The 20806-nt window shown below is 40.2% G+C and overlaps 1 protein-coding gene across 7 annotated transcripts in view; it reads right to left on the bottom strand.

The window, feature by feature from the left end:
* The window catches only part of MEIS2 (Meis homeobox 2), a 201732-nt gene that overhangs the window by 136202 nt on the left and 44724 nt on the right, over positions 1-20806 (bottom strand). For all 7 annotated transcript variants that reach the window (XM_049705486.1, XM_004274018.3, XM_049705487.1 and 4 more), the window contains one exon: positions 3425-3570. In XM_049705486.1, coding sequence (XP_049561443.1) covers positions 3425-3570 — 146 coding nt within the window. The remainder of the gene's footprint in view (positions 1-3424; positions 3571-20806) is intronic.

Here is a 20806-nt window from a genome sequence, read left to right as displayed (position 1 = left end):
TTTGCTTAACAAATTAAAATAATGAGATAATTCAATTAGCCTCTTTTTAAAAAAAGAAAGAAAAAAGGGTACATCAGGGATTATTGTAATACAAGAACAGGTCATACTGCACAAAAGGGAACAAACCAGTTTGAAATAGTGTTAAAGAGACTAATAATGAAGGAATGCACATTGAATCATGCACTTGTAAAGAAATTTACATGAAATAATAATTTAGGCTACATCTATTTCCAGTGAGCTAGAGCCAACATTTCACTTTGAAAGTTGAAATTAATTAAATGACAGAAAAATATAGTGGGGCATCTCTATTTCCAAGAACTTCCTCACGCCTGTTAGTGCATGTAAGAAAAGGGGCCTAAATTAACATGTCGTTAGTTAGGGGTCTCTATTCTTGGTTTCTGCGCTCAGAATTATAGCCGAGTAAATCTTTCAGCTCATTAAAGATTGGGAAGTAAAAGTTACAGAACCACCTTTATCAAAGTTACTGAACCTCTTCTCTGCAGTTAGGGTGACGTGGGGATGAAGAGGGAGGACGTTTTCAAAGAAAAAGCCCAGGAGAATTTCCTTACATACAAGGGAGGTGCAGAAAAGGCTGGGGAGGGGAGCAGAGAGACGGACTGAGAGACAAAGCCAGCGGAGAAAGTAATGACAGGGGCATGATGTGAAAGAAGGTCATGGGGAGGAGAAAAAGAAAGCACTTAATGGAAAAGGAAAAGGAAGGGGGGGACTGAGAGGAGAGGATGACCAGGAGTTTGGGGCACAGGGGTGCTCTGACTGTTCTCTGAGTGTAACCAACACACATGAGTGTGGGAAAGGAGACTGCAACATGCAGATCTGTTTGAAAAATGGGGGAATGGAAGGTCCAGAGAACTTGACTTAACTGAGGTTCGGGCAGGACACAGGAAAATTGAACTCGAAATGCTGGTTTCCCGATTCCCCGGCTCAGGCTATTTGAGTCTTCTCTCCCCACTCCAATGACAGGCATTAATTAAAATTTTCAGTTGGACAGAGAATTCTGCACAAAGCCTCATGCACATTTATCTAGATGAAAGCAACCTCGGGGTGGGGAGAAGGTACATAGTACACAGTACCTAGTGTATGGTACAGCCGCAAAGGAGCACCCAGGAATCACTGGCCACACACAATTCCCCGCCCGTGGCCACGGCGCACAGTGGGTTGAATCCGGGACAGGGAGGTGGGAGATAAGACACCAACAGGGCAAGGCAGGAGGTCCAGCAGGGCTCTGGACACTCCACGGGAGATTCAAGGCACAGACCTGGGCGGTGAAGGAGAGAGTTGGCCTCAAGACAGAGGTGCAAAGTAAGTCTTCTCTATTCGGAGAGGTTGGGGGAGCAGGAAAATTTTAAAAACAAGTAAAGCAAACAGCACTTTGCTTCTCCATATTTCCCCTCTTTGACGCTGAGCATTTTGATGGCAGAGGCTGTGAGATTGATATGCAACTGTTAAAGGTGATCGTGATTTTCGCAAAGTCATCATAATGTGGTAGAAAGAGCACAGAGCTGGGGACAAGAAAGGCTTGGGTCCTGGTTGCAGCTGGACCTTGAGCCAATCACTTCCTTTTCTGGGTCTGAGTTTCCTGGTTTGTCAACAAAGCAGCCAAATTCCCTAAGATCCTGCTGTTCTGTGAAAATACATGGGGATGTTGGCTTGGAAAGCAATCGTTGAAGTCTCGATTTTCAACCAAGGAAGGCCGAGCATGAAGGAAGACAGAGGGAGGAAGCCAGACAGGTGAGCTGCTGGTGGGAGAAGGCGGCATGCCTGCCATCCACTGGCTCCTACCCTGCCTTTCTTACTTGCTACTCTAACCAAACAAACCTTCAGTTAAAAATGAGAAACCCCTCCCCTCACACTCATTCGACTTCCAAATTAAAAACATTTTACAGGTTAGTAAATCTCCAGCTGAGGTGATGTAGCAAAGAACAGCTGTGAAGTAATTTTGATAATGATGAGAATAATAACCACATGGCAAGGTTCAGGGCTTTGCTGTTGCAGCTTCAGTGCTCCTGAATAGATAAAAGTGATTAAATACTCCTGATTATCCCTGACCAATATGTAATGGATTTACAGCCCTTTCAATTAGTCAGTATTTGCTTAGGACTCATTATTTTGTCTTTGGTTAAGTAATCAGCCCAGAGACTGCATGTTCTGTCTAATTCCTCTGAGCCCAGTCAGTGCAGGGCCCTGACCTTTGAAATGGCCATAGCTGCAAGGCAAGAATAACCACTGCCAAGGCAGCCTCGTTGGTTCTCCCAGCTAATCCTGACACCACCGGCCAGATCGATACACCTTAGTTTGCTACTAATGTCCTTACATCAAAATGGCCGATTTAGGAATGTGAATCTATCACGTTGCCCTCCCCACCTCCTGCCCCACCCCTTGCCCTTTGTAGCTCTGCTACAAGAGCAGATCAGCTGCTACCGCCATAAATAAAAGTGGAACCTTGTGCTGGACCCATGACACTGTAACTAATGTCATTCAGCATGGCAACCCACAAGTTGGATAATCAAAGACCTTCAGCTTTCAATGTGCTACTCTATTTTTAAGCATTAGCCTAAATAGAATGGCCTGAAAACAATCTCATAGCAAGAAACAGCCTCTGACGCCTTCACCGTTTTCCCAGAATTTCCAAATGAACAGCAAAGTATGAGCGCCTAGTTCCTCTGTAAAAATATATTGTAATGTTTTTGTCATGAGGGTCTTAGAGTCAATGGTATATATAAAATGATGCATAAAACCGACTGCAAACAGGAAGATAAACTGTTACTTTAAAAATGTTGCACATAGTTGATCTTTTCCCACAAGTGAACAGGATCGGCTTCTAAGATAATGGACTTGAACCGCTAAAAACGAATCTTTAATCTCTACCTTATAAACAAAGGCGTTATAGCACCTATGACCCTTCTGCGTTTGTCATATAAACATGTAACATGTTTGCAAGCTGCTTCAGCAATTAGAGTTGCCCCTGGTACCATGAGCTTGGACATGCATGTGGCAAAGTGCTTTTTTTTGCCTGCTAGAGGAGGTGGCTTTCGTTACGAGTGTCATCGGCAACGTTTATGGATTCATGAGCTTCTTAACAGCTGTTTCCCGTGGTTGCAGCTGCATTATCTGAAGTTGCTCTCATACCTTTTAGCACAAATAACACATTTACTTATATAGACTGTTTAGGGCCCTAGACCATTTTTAATAAGGTCCATTCCTGACCTATGGAAACAAAAACTCCTCCTTTCTACAGGGTACTCTTTGGGTGGTGAGAGTTGGTGAAACCTTCACGGCTCTGTTAACCATCATATTTTGAGAAAGGGAAAATAGGCACTATTTTCAAAAAAATCTGTATGAGCCCATCTAACTTGCTAGGAGAAGGCAAAACAACAAAACATTTTTCTCTTTCATCTTGACTTACTGTGAGGTGCTGGAAGAGCCATGCTCTCATGATATTTGTTGCTACTTTGGGGAAAATGCCTCTTTTCTTCTGGCGTTTTTTGTCCTTGTCTGGATCATCATCGTCACCTGTGCCAGGTGAAGCTACACTGTTGTCTAAACCATCCCCTAGTAGAAAGAAATGAAAATACATTAGAGAAAACACAGAAAGGGTGCCAACAACAACGAGCAGCTAATGACAAGCTCAGCTAAGCTTGTTGAAAGAAATCCATTAAGCGGGTATATTCTCTTTCATTAAAGTATAATTGGAGACACAAATATGTAAAAGACAAAATTAAACCAGACCTCTTCAAATGTTAATTTTGTGTGTCTCACACTCGCCCATATCATTAATTCAATTCTAATTGTGCTCTTGACACAGTGCAGTAGCTCTTTGTCAATTATGGAATCCAGTGTGGGAAAACCGCCATCAGAAAACCCATTCAGTGAAAATGCATCCCCATGCCCAGAGTGAACACATACTGTAGGGTAATCAAGTTAAATGTTCTGTAGTCTATATATTCTAGGCTGCCTGCATAGGTGACAGTAACTGTGTCACTGTTCATTGCACATAACACACTGCCTGCTCAGCCCCTCCCAGAACTGTCACCTCCAAAGCACGCACATTCACACACTCCTCAGATGACCCTGGACTCAGCATCCGCGTGACATGAAAACTTTTAGCTCTCTGCACCACTGATCATTATCGTTAAAAAAAAAAAAAAGATGCACATCAAGGTAGGGTGCTCACTTAATCAGAAGTTTCTATCAACATCTTTCTCTTCTGTGCTTTTTCTCTGGCATTAATTGTGCATTAGCAAAAATCATTTACTTTTAACAGTCATAGTTATTTTTTCTTGCCCTCCGGCAAAAATGCCTTGAAAGCCTGCCTGGAGGGCATCTAAATTATGTATCTGAAAAACTCTTCCGGCAAGGCATTGCAGGACCCCTACTTTCTTAAAATTCATACGAGCACGTCTTCCTGTTTTTGGGAAGGCATCAATCAAGAGTAGCAATATATGCCATATCCCTACATTAATATTTGAACTAATAACTTTAAAAAAAGGAAAGAAACAAGATCCGACTTGTGGCATAATCAAATGCAAAATAAATGAAGAATACGGGGACAGCACTGGGGCTTTATAGATGGCTGTGTTTTCCTTGCACATCATTAGCCTGGAGCCACACGAAAGAGGAAAACAGAGAAGTGGAGAGTTTATGCTCCCTGCTGGTGTTTAAGAAGCCAGGGTCCTGGAAGGACATCTGGGAATTGCGCTGAGATGGGGGTTTTTGTAATTTAAGAATAGACATTCATTAGCAGTAAATGCCATAAATCCCATGCTAAGTAAAAACCTTGTCCAAGAAAGCCTAAAACAATAAACTCTGTGCTCAATGTAGCCAGAGCTAGACGCTCCGCAGCTTCCCAGGGAAATGCTATAGATCCACCAGCTCATTCCCAGACCAGCTCCCTCCTCCTGGATTGGGCCACATGGGATATCCTGCCACAGGCCCCTCGCCTCCTAACCTGTCCCGTCTGCTTGGTGGGCTTCCCTCTACCTGTTCTTTTCCTTTCGCACCACAAAAACTCTCAACCTTCTTTGGCCAGAGAAGCAGAAAAGCCACACAAAGAGCTGGCAGATTAATTTTATTGACATTTCCATTTTCACTGCAATGCGATACCCTCCATCACATGGAAGAGATGACCCTCACTATTTACAGACTGACAGGCCACTTCATTACAACCACCCTGCCCCAAGGCAAAGCAGCTCCCTTCCATCTGCCCAAACACTAGAGCATGACCCCGAAGTTGCTGTTCTCTTTTTCTTTGCCGTCTGTTATGATTAAAAAAAAAAAAGGAAAAGTGAGTCGAAAGGACCCCAAGTAGTCAAAGAACTAATCAGAGTACAGGGAAACAAAGGCATTTGACTTTTGAACACTGGTTAGATGGAGTCGAGTCTTCATCTGTCTACCCTCCCTACACAACCATGTACACGAGGGGGTCACTTGCACAAGGACAGACACACACACACACATACACGCACACACACACACGCTCATGCAGGGACATGCATACACACTTTCCACCATGCCAAAGAACTGCTGCAAGGCAAATTCTCACCCACACTAATGGCTTCTGACTGCTCCTTGGCAACCCTAGCATTTTAACCTGGGTGGATATGCTCTCCAAAATACAGACACTGAAGCGATCTCATCAGCTGTTCATGTGACACAGATGGAGAGTGGCTATTAGGAGCCAGGCAGTGGGCCTTGGGGATCTGAGGTGCTGTTCTATAGCCTGAGGCGATTTTGAAAAGCAGTACCCGGAGATGAGGGGAAAAAACCCACACTGCAAGTGCAAGTTTGAAGTCAGTCTGTCTGTCGACCTACCACGGATAAAGATATCTTTGTCTCTGGATGGAAAAATCTATGTGGGCTATCTGGATGTACATTTCAGATAATGTATGTATGGAATGGCTCTTCCTTCAATGTCTTCCAAATATAAAAACACACACTGTAAACAATGCCTGTGTGTATATATTTCTTCCTAAGCACATATGGTTTCTGTGTATATGTTTAAGCTGAAATTGTCAGGATTTTGTTAAAAATCTCATTTAGCTTTTTTTGATAGATTCCTTGAATATACTTATTTTAAAAGGTTATCGGCTTAATTGAAGGAAGTTCAACAAAAAAAGGCATTTGCCTTTTTAACCCAATCAATGACCTTAAAAATGAGAGACAGGGTTTCCACAGTGCATTTTCTCTTGCTTAAAAGCAGAGAGGGCTGGTAACACCTTCAAACTATATGATTCACTATATTTAGCTCAAGAAAAAAAATAGAGCTGGAGTGAGCCTCCTTTGATGACTGACTTAAACTGGAGAAGACAGGAGCATTACATGCATTTTAATATAAAGCGGTCCATTTTATATAAATGTATATAAACGTTGTAAAATATCTGAATTTGGATCCAGTGTGACAAATAATTGTAAAGAAAAATGCACCTATTTTTATAATAACCGGATACTAGACAAGAGATTTTTAAATTAATATTAGTGTTTACACCTCTATAAAGATAGGAATTTTCTTCTCCAAACACACAATAAATTTGTTTTTTCCTCCAATGGATTGTGAACCGACTCTAGCATAGAGGACTAACAACAGCAATTTTTCTTTTAAAAGAAAAATTTTAAAAGGCAACTGTGTGATCTGCAACCTAAAACAAAACTGTGCAGATGATACTAAAGTAACCCTTAAAGTGGACATTGTTTCCCTGTTTTAGGGCTGCGTTGGCAATCCTTGGCATCTGTGCCAAATGAGTTTCTATGCCGAAAATAGTGTGTATACGGGCACAGATGCACGTGTCAGAGGAGGAAAAAGAGATAATGGCATGTATCTAAGCATCTGAAGTTAGGACTCAGAAGTGTGGGATACATGGTGTGGGCAGGAACTGTGTTTTGTTTATCTTTTTATCCTGAGAGCACACCTTCATGTCTGAGCCAGAGTGGACACCCAGTGATGGTCTGCTGCATGAGTAAAGGGCTAAACTTATCAATGAGTTTATTCAAGGGCCCTCCCCTCTCTTTGATAATCCCACACTGGGGCGACTGCACTCTTCATGGTCCCGAAGGGGCTGGGTGGGCGGCCCGAGTGCAGGTAGTCACTTCCGAACGTGCCAGGAATGGCACTTCTTTGAATAACTCAGTGCCCATTAGAGCCTTTTTAAAGGGCTGACCCAAGGCCATTGCACCAGCATTGCCACCTCTGATGGGGAAAAAACTAAATAAAGAACTACTGGGCATGCTTCTTTTAAAAGGTTGCTAATCCCTTGACTAAAGGCACAGTCTAAGTTTGGGGCAAAGATACTCAAAATAGCTGCGTGTTACTGAACGCACTGTGTGTGACCATGGAAAGAAATACTCAAGGCCTGTGGATAGATACCTTTGAAGTGGACTAAATTATCAGGGAAGATTGTAAAAAACACAGGTCCCCAGGCCTTATCCCAGACTTACTAAATCAAAATATCCTGGGGCAGGGACAAAGAATTTGTATTTTTAACAAGTTCCTTGGGTTTGGTTACACAATCAGCCTAGCACTGGTTCTTAAACTGGCTTTTGGAAGCCACCGAACTAGATGACCTTCTAATTTGAGATAAGATGCAACCTCAAGAACAGGTGAATAGTTAAAATTCTATTCTACTGCCACAAATGGGGTTAGTGGTCACGGTGAGAAACTACACTCTGGCCAGGGCCTTACTCACTGTGGGAAAGCCGTGGTGCTCTCCGTCACAGGTACTGGCCAACACAAGGTAGCCCCACCTTATCTTCTGATGGTGAGGGTTAAACAGGAAGAAAGAAGCTGTAGAACACTGGCTCTCAAAATGCGGACCAGCGCCATTAGCAGTGGCAAAGAAATTGCGAGAAATGCAAATTCTTGGACCCACCCCAGACCCACCGTATCCGAACCTCCAGGGATGGGGCCAGACAATCTGAGGGTTACTAAGCACTCCAGGTGATTCTGATGACACTCAAGTTTGAGAAGCACTGTTGGAGGGCACAGAGAATATCCCTTTAGCCCACTACCCCTGGTGGTGGTTGTCTAAAGGCCTGAATCTAATCTCTGGGTCCTCCACCTGTTTCAAGACTCTGAGGTATTTTGAGAGCATCTCCAGCTGGATTTACACCCATGCTCTGGAGGAGGAGGTCACAGATGCTTTCCATAGCTGAGCACACTATGCTCAGAACAAGGCACTGCCAGGGGAAGCAGCCCCAGTCTACACCCACCTAGAAGAGCAATACTGAGGGAGTCTAGGTGCAAGGAATGCTGGGATACCATGGGTATCCAGGTGTAGGCAAAATCCATTTCTGTAGCTATGTAGCCAGTGAATCAAGGAAAGATATGGGCACATGATGAGAGGATCCTCAGATGATTCTAAGCAGAAATTCCCAATCCATACAATTCTTGGCCATACAAACTGCCCAGGCAAAAGGACACCACTTCCTTTCATCGGCATATTGTCTTAACCCCATTTAGCCAAAAATCTGTCTATATTTTAGACATCAACTGCTTGGCTTGGAATAAAGACGCGATACACACAGCGATGATGTGCTACGATGAGTCCCATACCACTGGGATGTGGCCTCCTGCCCTATCAGAAACAGAGGGCAAGTGCAACAGTTAAGAGGGTCCTAGTCCATCTTTTTCTTCCTAGTCCACCTCCCTACCTCCCCCGAAAAACAGCCCCGACATTTATCCGTGAAGAAACTGAGGCCAAGAGGATAAATCGTCGCCTAAGATTCCACAGCTACATGTGATCCAGGATAAACCCGAGTCCAGGTAACTCCAAGTCCAGTGTTACTACCACTGGTATTCTCACATATTGTAAGTTATTTTTCACTTTTCAAAGCATTACCTCATTTGAACTCTGTTATCAAACCAGGCTTGATCCTACAGGTAAAGGTCTAAGTGCAGAGGAGAGATTAGATCTAGGGCCCAGGGGCTGGGATTGAGCTAGAACTGGTCCAGGCTGGTCCAGGTTCAAACAGAAATGTGCAAACTTTTCTCTCACAAGTAAGCCAGTGTCTGTACAGTCTTTAGATATATTCAGTACAGCGAGAGACTTTGAGACTCGGGATTTTTCTAATGGGTTTATTGTGGTCCAAGTGGAGGCCCTTGTATTGACAGCACCAGACTGACCTTCAGAGCCCAGAGATGCTGCAAATATTTGAGCATCTACTGTCCATACAGTCAGGATCTCAAGGCTGTGATGTCATCACTGTGCAGTACTATGAACTACTTCACGGAGCTGTAACTAAAGTGATGGATTCCCTGCCTTAAAGTCACTTTTTAAAGATAGAATAAGGCTTCTGTGACATTTGGCACCCTGTCAAATCACAAACATCTGAAAGTAACCTCTCAGTATTGTATTTTCAGAGAAATATTAGGACAAATGAACACATGTTTTGGTTAACAGCATTTATACTTCTTTGGAGTAAGTCGGTGGCACATTATTTAATCCTCACTTCTCTCAGTTTTGGACAAAGTTTAATAGTTAAATATGTTCATATAAAATATATACTGTAAAAAAGAGTGATATCTTGCCTGAAAGAACATGGTTTTTTTTTCCCTTCTCTTTTTTGATAAATAGAAACTCACTATATTTATTATCATTTTTATTTTGGGCAATGTAAATTCACTAATTTCAGACACACACACATATCTTCCAACCTACTTCCAGAACTTAGGTGTATTCATGAATATATAGATATTTGTATGTCTGATTATAAATTTTAAGTATATAAATTATATTGTTACCTTTTTCAAAGAATTCACTAATTTGTACATAAGTATCCAAATATATTTGTAGATGAACTGCACATTTTTGCCTATAGTCATATATACATACACATATATATACATATACAAGTTTATAGAATTCTTTTTTTTTTTTTTTTTTTTTGTGGTACGCGGGCCTCTCACTGCTGTGGCCTCTCCCGTTGCGGAGCACAGGCTCCAGACATGCAGGCTCAGCGGCCATGGCTCATGGGCCCAGCCGCTCCACGGCATCTTCCCAGACCGGGGCACGAACCCGTGTCCCCTGCATCGGCAGGCGGACTCTCAACCACTGCGCCACCAGGGAAGCCCTAGAATTCTTAAATGTTAGTGTTTAATGTTCAACAGGGTAGTCCCTTTTCTACACCATTTCTGTCTCACTAGAATACAGTATCCTCCTCTTCCTTATCAATACTGTTGTCACTTTCATTATCCTCATTATCACAAGTAACTTTCACTGGACACTTGCAATGTTCCAATCCTCAATCTTCACAACAAATGAATGAAATAACTACTATTATCAATTCCATTTTCTATATAAAGAAAACTGAGACTCAAAGGAATTAAGTAACTTGTCAAAGGTCACATAGTCAGGAAGTGGCAGAGAGGTGCTTGTCCTGTAAAGCCCATGCTCACAACCTCTATCCTCTCCCTTAGGCTGCCAGGAAAACAAGAAGAGGTGAAAAGTGAAGCTAGATTCTGGGTTAGCCCTCACTGCTCAAGAAACAAACCCCAAGAGTGAGGCCTTATATACTCACATTCATGAACTAAAGAGACAGTGGGTGACAGCACACTTAAAAGTAACTATGAACCAAGAAACAAACAGATGCATATTTTTACAGTTATGTCCATTATCTGCAGGACTATTATTGTTCCCTGTAGACCTAAAGTTCAAATTAAATATGATTTTGAAATAGGAGTATCTGTTTAACTTTAAGAACTTTTCTGAGCCAAGGGATCTTTCAAAATTCCATGCCTTTAGCCCTGTGCCCTTGGCCAAAAATGCCCTTTGTCTTCATTTTTTTACTCCTTCCCATTCTTCTTTGCCCAGGCAAACTCCTATTCAAATTTCAAAACCCAAAAAAAGGAACCTCCTTTGTAAAGCTTTCTCTATTTCCCAGTAAGAGCTGGTATACTATGCTTTTGATTTCTTCAGCAGTTTGTTCCTTGCCTCTGCTATATTTACTTTTCTGTTTTGCAATTTATCTGTCTACTAAGTTGTCTGTGCTGCTTGACTGTGAGCTTCTTCAAGGCAGGGGCCCTGACTCCCGAGCCCTGACACAGAGTAAACAGTCAAATGTTAGTGGGATGGACAAATTGGCAGCAAGAGCCTTGAGACATATTATTAGGCCCCTATGAGAATGTCACCTGCTTTGAAGAAGGTCCATGAAGGGAGTCCTTGGCTCTGGTAACCCAGCCACCCAGCCTCGGGCTCCCTCACACCACTCTTCCTACTCTAGAAGCACTGGGTGTATCATGCCCAGTGTTTTACTGCTCAGGAGGGCATGGCCCTCCTCAGAGATGATCCTTACATGTCTGAGACACGTGTCATATATTGGTTTTTTTTTTGAAAACGGTGCTCCATTTCTCAAACCTGCCCAAATCCAACGGGGAAGACAGACTGCTGGGAGAGAGTGGCTGCCCCTTGCCCAGGCTGTTCAGATTACTCGGAGGATTACAGTTAAAAAATGAAGTATCCTGTAGCCATGGAACTGCAACACAAAGCTCTTTGGAAACTCATTTTCTGTCATCATTTCTTTATGCTTTTTTCCCTTTAATATGGTACTTGGAAAACAGGATTAAAATGTACTGAGTCAAAAGATACTTTCTTTCAGGGACTACCTTCCAGGAGTTTAACATAGGACATCCCACTGAGAAATCTGAATCAGGGTTTTCAATAAGAGGCAAAAAGAAGAAGGAGAAGAAGAAGGAGAAGAAGAAGCAGCTGCCTTTGCCCAGTTCTATGTTAGACTCTAGCCTTACAACGCTTGCTTTCCAAGAACCATCCTCAAAGTAAATCTGCAATTTACCTTTTTCACACCAGATGAGGTTGGGGGGAGGGGGAAGCTACAGACCCAGAAATGTGGGGAGGGCGAGGGGAGAGAGGTGGGGTGAGGGGCCAGCAGTGAGACCTGCTAATTACTGATCTCTTTTACTCTCCTGCTGTGCTTAACTGTCTGGACACGTTAAAGTGAAATTTTTCTGTGATTTTTCAAGTGACTGGTTCATGGCCCACTAGCATGGAGGGAAGCAGGAGAGGTGAAATGCTTTCGTTTACATGCAACATTTACTAACTGTGTGGGTTTTCCGACATTAAAGAGAGGACAGTGACCCAGGCCACCTTTTTCACACTCAAAAGAGCACTGAAAAAACAAGTCTTCATCGGCTTACCTCAGGCTTCCCTGGTCCTGAACACCCTCCCCCCGGGGTATGAGCAAAAAGGGAAAAAAAGAGGGGATTTTAAGCTCCTTTCTCTTCAACTTTTCAGGCTGTATAAGCAGCATTTAGCAAATTCAGCCCCAAATGGCTCCAAATGCTCTGAGCTGTAGGGGCTCATTCTTTGTTCTCCTCCCTCTATTTACACAGGATTTACGCAGGCTCTCCACTGAAGAGACCGAAAGCACTTCCATTCTCACTGGCTCGGCTGGACTGTGGCCCTGGCCGCTGGCCCGGCCTGCGCTGGGGGATTTCTGCCACCTGGAGAAGGCGACAAACTGCGCCCTAACTCAGTGATCCCGAGACAACCTGGCCCGGTGCAGGCCGCTGCAAAGCTCAGGCCGGAGAAGATGAGCTAACCTTCCAGAAGAGACACGAAAACCCAGCCAAGGCTGTGCAAGTAAATGTGTGTCCAGAGACAAATAACATGCACTTTAAAATATGCAGCTATATGATAGAACGGAAAGTGGTGGGTGAAAAAAAAAATTCAGACTGCAGCTTGGATGAAAACCACTTCACCCACTGGTTGGAAAAATAAAGTGTAAAAACAGACAGATGGACACATATGTAAATGTGGCAGTGTTTTAGGCTTTAGCTGGCAACGTGAGCGTCGTAGTATAGTTTTGCACGCCTGTATTTTCCATATCATGTTGAATCCTGTTAACTGTTGAACAGAAACATCCTCATACTGGTCCTTGACCAAATCAGTCCCCTCAATTTACCCGTCAGGAGCCATAAAATGGCTTTGTTTATTGACTGGAACCCTCTAATCCTTTATAGCAGAAGTGAACAAGAAAGCTTCCAAACTCTTAGCCTGTGCTTCCCTGAAGCTGGTTACTCTCATCTGAAATGTATATGTATTTCTAATTTATGCTTCACTTAAGTTGATTTCTCTCATTGAAATATATATATATTTCATAATTTATATATATAGATAAAATTTCACTTGAAAAAATTTTTTAATTCAAGAATAGTTGATTTACAATGTTGTGTTAATTTCTGCTGTACAGCAAAGTGATTCAGTTATACATATATATACATTCTTTTTCATATTCTTTTCCTTTATGCTTTATCACAGGATATTGATTACAGTTCCCTGTGCTATACAGTAGGACCTTGTTGTTTATCCATTCTATATATACTAGTGAAAATTTTTAAATATTTCAATAAAGGATATCTATTCCCCTAGCCTCCCACAGAATTCTCTAAAGGATATTGACTGAATCCAGTAGAAAAGTAAATTCCTTTTTCTTTATAATTCAGCAGATTGCCTAATCTCTGTAGTAGAGGATAATAGAATGTACTTGTTCCTCAGTTACCTGATAAGCACCTATAAAAGTACAGAGTAGGTTCCAAAGTTATTCACAGGACATCATAATAAAGCTCTTCTGGGCACTCTAATGATTCATTTTTAGTGATCTCTCAAATGCCCTTTCCACAGTTAGTAACACTCAGATTTTATTAAGGTGGAAAGCATGGACAAATGTCCACTCGAGTCCCAGCTCTCAAATTTGACTCTCCTTGCATTACACTACCTACAGCTAAAGCTTTTTTAATGTTCTGTTTGCCTCCCCAGAGTGGCATTTCAGCTAACAGAGTTCACAATCTTTCAGCCCTAAACACAGTAGGCTGCTATCTTCAAGTCATCCTAGGAATGTGCCAGATACCATCATCTCCCTCCTGCAATACAAAGAACCAGAAAGAGAGAGAGACCAAGAGAAGACCAAGCTGATCAAGTTACCAACAGCCCAGAATGCCCCTCTCAGAAGGTTACTCTTTGAACCAGTAAATGTTATAATTAGGAGCCTTGAAGTTGGACTGAGGCTGGTCATTGAAAGAAAGACTCTAAAAGAGAAAGTATGAATGGAACACATCTCTTTCACCTAATGGTTTGACACAAGGGTCATGATTTTTATGGGAAATTATACAAAAATGGGTTGTTATGATGTATGAGTCTCTTTCCCACATCTCCTATAAAAGAAAAAAGGTGGTTGGGGAGAGATGACTTCCCAATTTCAGTTAGCTATGTTTCAGTACAAATTGTGAAAATTATGCAAATAACAATTTTGGCACCTTTGCGAGAGGAAAACATTATTAAATTATGCTCTAAGTATTTTGTCTGCTTTAGTAATTACTCTCATGTAACTGTAAATATAAATAGCTGTTATTCTGTTTAAATTTTTAATCATGCAAAATATTGTCACACAAAAGTCCTTCTGTTGCAGTCTAACTGGGATTTTCTTTTTTAAAATATCCATATTTAACTGAAGTGGACTATTTTTAGCATTGTAAAGTGTTTTAGTAAAGATAGCTGGCTAACATCTCCAAATCAACAGGTCTTTCAAGGAAAGATATGGCCTTTATATTTGCAAAAAGAATTTCCTACAAAAGACCATTTATAAACTGCATTTTTAACATTTTATACGAAACTAGAATACAATTGGTCTGCTTCCAAGAATGTATTAATTATATTAAATCTGTATGTTCAGTATGTAACAATAACAATGTTCTCATTTTATCGTCAACTATAGGATTTTATGTCTTACTATCTCTCTTAGCATACTTTAATATTAAATGAAACATTAAATATCAACCAATAATAAAATTCATTAGGGGGAATAACAAAAAAGCAAAGTTCTATCTGTAGCAGAAATTATTTCATTCAATTTTTAGGATCCTTACTTCATTATCATATTTGCTATCTAAGACAAAAGTAGGGACAATACATTTTTATAATATCAGTTGATCAGTTTGAATTCTTAATATGGTATTTCTCTGTGAATTTATATCAGTAGATACCATTTCAAATAGCAGAACAACAACAAAAAAGACTTTTTGAATATTGCTTCCACTTTCTCAACTACTGTAAAATGAAAACAATGGAATATTTTAATAAAAGTACAACTTTGCAGCTGACATTGTTAAATAATTTCAGAACAAAAATCCTTTAACTTTAAACAAAAGCTAGCCATCTCTGTGATAATAATAATGCTTACTAAGAAAACAGATTGGACTATCTATCAACATTCCCTTTGGAAAGTTTTCTACATATAGAAAAAAGAACAATAGTACCTGTGAAGTTGATAACTGGTTTTAGGTGAATATTTTTAAACTGTTAAGATATCATAAGTGGAATATGTGTGTTATTTATTAGAAAATTATATTTTGTACATTTTTCAAAGCACATTTTCACACAACAGAATTTCCTAATAAAACTTTGGGTTTTTGTTTAACAAGTTGATACACTAAATTGCTAACATTTAAAAAGTAACTACTGTGCATTTAGAGATTTTACTTATTATGATTGTTTTAAATAAATCTACTACGATTTGAGAACAAGCAGGTATATTTTTATAACGTAATGTAAATAGATATCCACAACATACATGTGATAGTCCTATGGGGAAACATAATGTGACAGCTTAGTAAGAATAATCTAAGATACAGTAAATTGACTATTCTTCATATAGCCTATGGACTAAAAAATCACAGACACGAGGCCCTTTAAAAGTACACTTTAAATGGAGAATGACTGCTAACGAGTATATAATCTTTTGGGGTGATGAAAATATTCTAAGATTGATCATGGTAACGGTTGCACAACTGTGAATATACTAAAAACCAACGAATTGTACAGTTTAAATGGGTGAAATCATATACTGTGTGAATTATATCTCAATAAAGCCGTTATATTTTTTTAAATGAATATATTTTGCTTCCTTATTCAAAACAGCATGCTGGGGGCTTCCCTGGTGGCGCAGTGGTTGAGAGTCTGCCTGCCAATGCAGGGGACACGGGTTCGTGCCCCGGTCCGGGAGGGTCCCACATGCCGCGGAGCGGCTGGGCCCGTGAGCCATGGCCGCTGAGCCTGCGCGTCCGGAGCCTGTGCTCCGCAGCGGGAGAGGCCACAACAGTGAGAGGCCCATGTCCCGCAAAAAAACAAACAAACAAACAAAAAACAGCATGCTGGACAAAGTATAAAAGTCTAGTAGCTGAGTTTGAAGGTATCCATAATCTTTTCTGAATTGCTTCAAAACAATGTGATTTCTAGGCCACTTAATAATGTCATCTTAGCACCTTGCATATGGACAGACATATATACTCAAAAACATTTGGGATGGATTTTATACTGTTTAGGTTACAAAGATACGCATTGATGGAAAGTAGACTGACCTTAATACGGTAATGAATTTAATTCTTCTCCACTCTCAATCCTATTGATTACAGCAGAACACTAGTCCTAATTATTTACCTCTTTCAAGGATTACTTTAGCTATCAGAATATCTCCAGAAGATTTCCACAAACACACACACATACAACTACATTTCGTCTACATAAGCTTCTTCAAGTCAGGCACCGTATCTTTTATTTTTTTCATAACATTCTTAGAACTTTGTATAATGTTATGGGTGTAGTATATACCTAAACTTTAATTAAATGAATGGATGGATAACTCTAATATTCCTTGGAATATGTTTTATTCTTTGTGCATTTATATCTAAAACTTGGAAACAGAAGCCATCTACGAATGTTGGTCTCTAAGAGTTGAAAACTGGTCATAGAGTTAATGTTTTATAAATTTCAAAGACATTTTCCTATAAGATACACTGCCTGGAAGAAGCAACTTTATTGAAAGAGATAATTAGCGATAGAGGTGCCCTATATTTGGAAAAGTGCCCTACATACTTGGTTCACTCTTCTTCTAAATTTCTGACTTTATTGTATTTTGGGGGACAGCTTTACTACTCTGTTTGTAGTAGCCTCCTTTGGAGGCTCACTTCTAACATACTGCTTGCCCCTCCACTCTGTCCCTCAGTCCCATCCACACATAATCACAGAGGAACATACCCTTGGGGGAAAATGTTGATGCAATGGAAGAAGCATGAGCTGGGTGATAAAAGAGATCTTGTATTGAATTTCCAGATCTATTCCTTACTGGCTGAGTATGACCTTGGTCAAGAGATTAACCCTCTAAACCTAAGTTTCCTCATCTATGAAATGGGAAGAGTTATACATACCCAATAAGTTAATTATGAAAATTAAATGAAGTAATAAGAGTAATTATTAAATGCCTATCTTGTACCAGGTGCTTTACACTTATTAACAAGCTTAGAAACTTTATACATGACATCTAGCCTCACACGGTACCTAACACATCAAAGGCGGATCAATAAATGCTAGCTATTTCCATTCTTAAAATGAACTAATATGAAAGGATAAACGAAATGTGGTATATCCATACACTGAAATACTATTCAGCAATAAAAAAGCACAAACTACTGACACGTACAATGTGTCACATCTCAAAGTCATTGCCCTAAATAGAGGAAGCCAAATAAAAAACTACATACTATATGATTCCAAATATATTAAATTCTATAAAATGCAAACAAATGGAAAGCTGATCAGTGGTTGACTGAGGACAAACACAGAGGGAGGGACAGACTAAAAAGGAGTAGCTTTTGGGTGGTGATAGACATGTACAGTATCTTGATTATGGTGCTTGTCTCATAGGTGTACACAACGGTCAAAACTCATTAAATTGTATACCTTAAATGGGTGAACTTAGTATGAAACTTGTACCTCAAGAAAGTTGATAAAAATAATGTTAAGCAGATTATAGTTAAATCTCCATAAACCTGTTATTTGGCATAAAACAGATTTTAGTGGAAAATACAGCTTACAGGGCTTCCCTGGTTGCGCAGTGGTTGAGAGTCCGCCTGCCGATGCAGGGGACACGGGTTTGTGCCCCGGTCTGGGAAGATCCCACATGCCGCAGAGCGGCTGGGCCCGTGAGCCATGGCCGCTGAGCCTGTGCATCCGGAGCCTGTGCTCCGCAATGGGAGAGGCCACAACAGTGAGAGGCCCGCGTACCGCAAAAAAAAAAAAGAAAAAAAAGAAAATACAGCTTACAATACAGAGGTGTAGGAGTGGGGATTCTCCCAGTTTTTGCAGTGAAGTTCTGAAAGTATGAAATGATTTAGGGCAGCAATTGAAATATGCTATGGGGAGAAGCCCATCATGATATTTATAAACTTGTTGATTTATACTATTTAACTTCATGAAGATGTAAAGTAGATGGTCAAAATGCACTTTGCAGATTTGACTCAAAAGTATTTTTCTCCATTGGCCAAATTCCATTATGATAAATACTGTTAACAAAGAACTACTCAGGTTACAAAAAAAGTACCAATAATAGTCAAGAAGGTAATAGAAATAATTCTTAAGCCACTTTTAAAACGCTTTTGGGAAATTCAGTATTAACCCATTCCTCCTAATCATAAGAAGGTCTAACACTGGAGATCTTAGTCAATTTCAGAGGAAAATGACACCGTTATGAAAGACTCTGAGCGCCCTTAAGATTAAAAATGAATGGGAAATATAGAATGAATATTAACCCTTGCCAACCAGCTCCATACCTTCAGATAATCCGTGAATCCTTTGTATAAATACAGAACTAACATTTGGGGAGCATCTTGGAAGTGCCAGGTACAATAGGTATCCTCTCATCCACAGGATAGTTCAGAGTTCAGTATTTTAATCACTTTAGTATCTTTGGAAAGTGAAGCCAGACAGGTTAAGAAACTTGCCTGAAGTCACGTGGCTAGTCGGTAACAGAGCTGGATCTTCAACTCAAGTCTATGAACTCTATTTCACAACACAGCCTCTACTCCCATATGGAATGGAATTCATATTTTTAAAAAAAGTAGACAGTGGGGAGAACAGTGCTTTATGGCTTTGAACCTGGGTAACTGGTACTTACTAATGCCTGATCATGGCCAAGTGATTCATCTGAATTTGGAGGTATATGATATTTGGCTCACGTCAGATAACGAATAATAGTTCAAGTTCATTCTTACTCTTTCCTTCCTTCTTTCATTTCTTTTTAATGACTCATTCACATTAAAAAAAAAGAAAAAAAAACCTATGCAAACAGAGTCACCACTGGCTGAAAAACACCTTTGCTTAAGAAAAATAATCTTTTCCTCATTCTTCCAGAACTCATACTTCAAAATGGCACAAAAGCAAAAGGCCACGTTTGCCACTACATAGGAAATATTACCACATCTGATTGCCGTCCAATTACAGGAAGACCAGGAGCTGAAGGCCAGGTAGTTATTAGTTTGTCATAGCATACCCCTACACTTTGTCATGAAGACGAACAACTTGAGGGCACCAATGTGAACTTTAGTTGGGCCGTGTTGGCTGATAAAACAGGAGCTGCAAAGGTCTTTGTTTGAAAGAAAACATTGTTCAACCATTTCCCAGGAGGAAAAGGAAAGGGTCTGTCTCTCAGTAGGTTTACTCATATACCTGTGGCAAACCATCGCAAGAGAGGACTGACATCTTTGCTGTAAGATCAGATCTCAGAGCCACCAATCAAACGGCAGTCCAACCTTAATATGCTGATGCAGCGAATTTCCGGATCTTGATCACACTAGGCTAGGGAGTCATTCTTCTCAGTGATAAAGTCGGTGAATGCACTCTTGAGAAGATAACAAATTAAAAACCAGCTGACTCGACATCATTTGAGTGAGGAATTCACTGCTGACCCAGTACAACACAATTTCTACCACCAGTCAGTAATCACCAAAGAGGTGGCCAACTTCATTTCATAATTGTAAAACTATTCCGAACACAGGGTCTCAGCACAGCTAAATGATAACTGTCTGATTCACATCATGAAGAGCCACTGAAATCGATAATGACTTCCTCTAGTATTTATATCCCGAGTCTTACTTTATGTTAAAATTCCAAGATTCTAAAGCAAATTAGAAATTCTCAAAAGTGGTATATTATCTAAATGACCAGAAACATGACAAGAACTATGTAACTTTGAGGATTACTCCATTTTGAAACTGTATTTTTTGAATCTATACTTTTCCCACTAAAATACCTAGTTTTTCTATAGTTGATGTATCGTGCTGGTGGAAAGTGGAGTTGACATCCTCTATACATCGACCACAGAATATTAGGAAAATAATTACCTAACTGTTGTGCGACTTGTGTCCCAGACTTAGAAACGTGTGGTCTTGGATAAAAATACCTTACATTTACATAATGATTTTTCAGCTTTCAAACACTTTTTTCCAACTCTTGATCACTACAACAAAGTGTAAGGGGCATATCCTATTATCCCCATTTAACAGATAAACCAAGTACATCCGGTTAACATTTTGGTAACTCCTTGTAATCTATAAATATTATTAGGTTGAACCATCTGAAATTGCTAATATTTGACCAGTTCTAACCTACCAAAAAGGCAATTTCATAAAAGCAATATTTCCAGCTTTACTATCAATCATCAACTTGGTTGTTTCTTTTGCTTTTTCTACTTTTCTATGTACTTGTTTTTACCAATATGTCTAGCCTCACTCTTACAAATCCCTTCAATCATTTTCTCTTTTCATACTGAATAGATAAAAAGGTAAAGTGAAAATAAACACTAGTAAAGGAAACCCTAGCCTATGAGCAACCAATGAAGTTACACACAAAAAACTTACCAACAGACAATTAGGCCATGGGAGACATTGCTGTGTTTTTAACTAGGGATGTAGCAAGAAGGCTCTTCACAGTATTCAGAAAAAGGAACTATTCTG

The sequence above is a fragment of the Orcinus orca genome, chromosome 2 (assembly GCF_937001465.1).
Source record: "Orcinus orca chromosome 2, mOrcOrc1.1, whole genome shotgun sequence".
Lineage (NCBI taxonomy): Eukaryota > Metazoa > Chordata > Mammalia > Artiodactyla > Delphinidae > Orcinus > Orcinus orca.
This window is presented reverse-complemented; position numbering and strand designations above follow the sequence as displayed.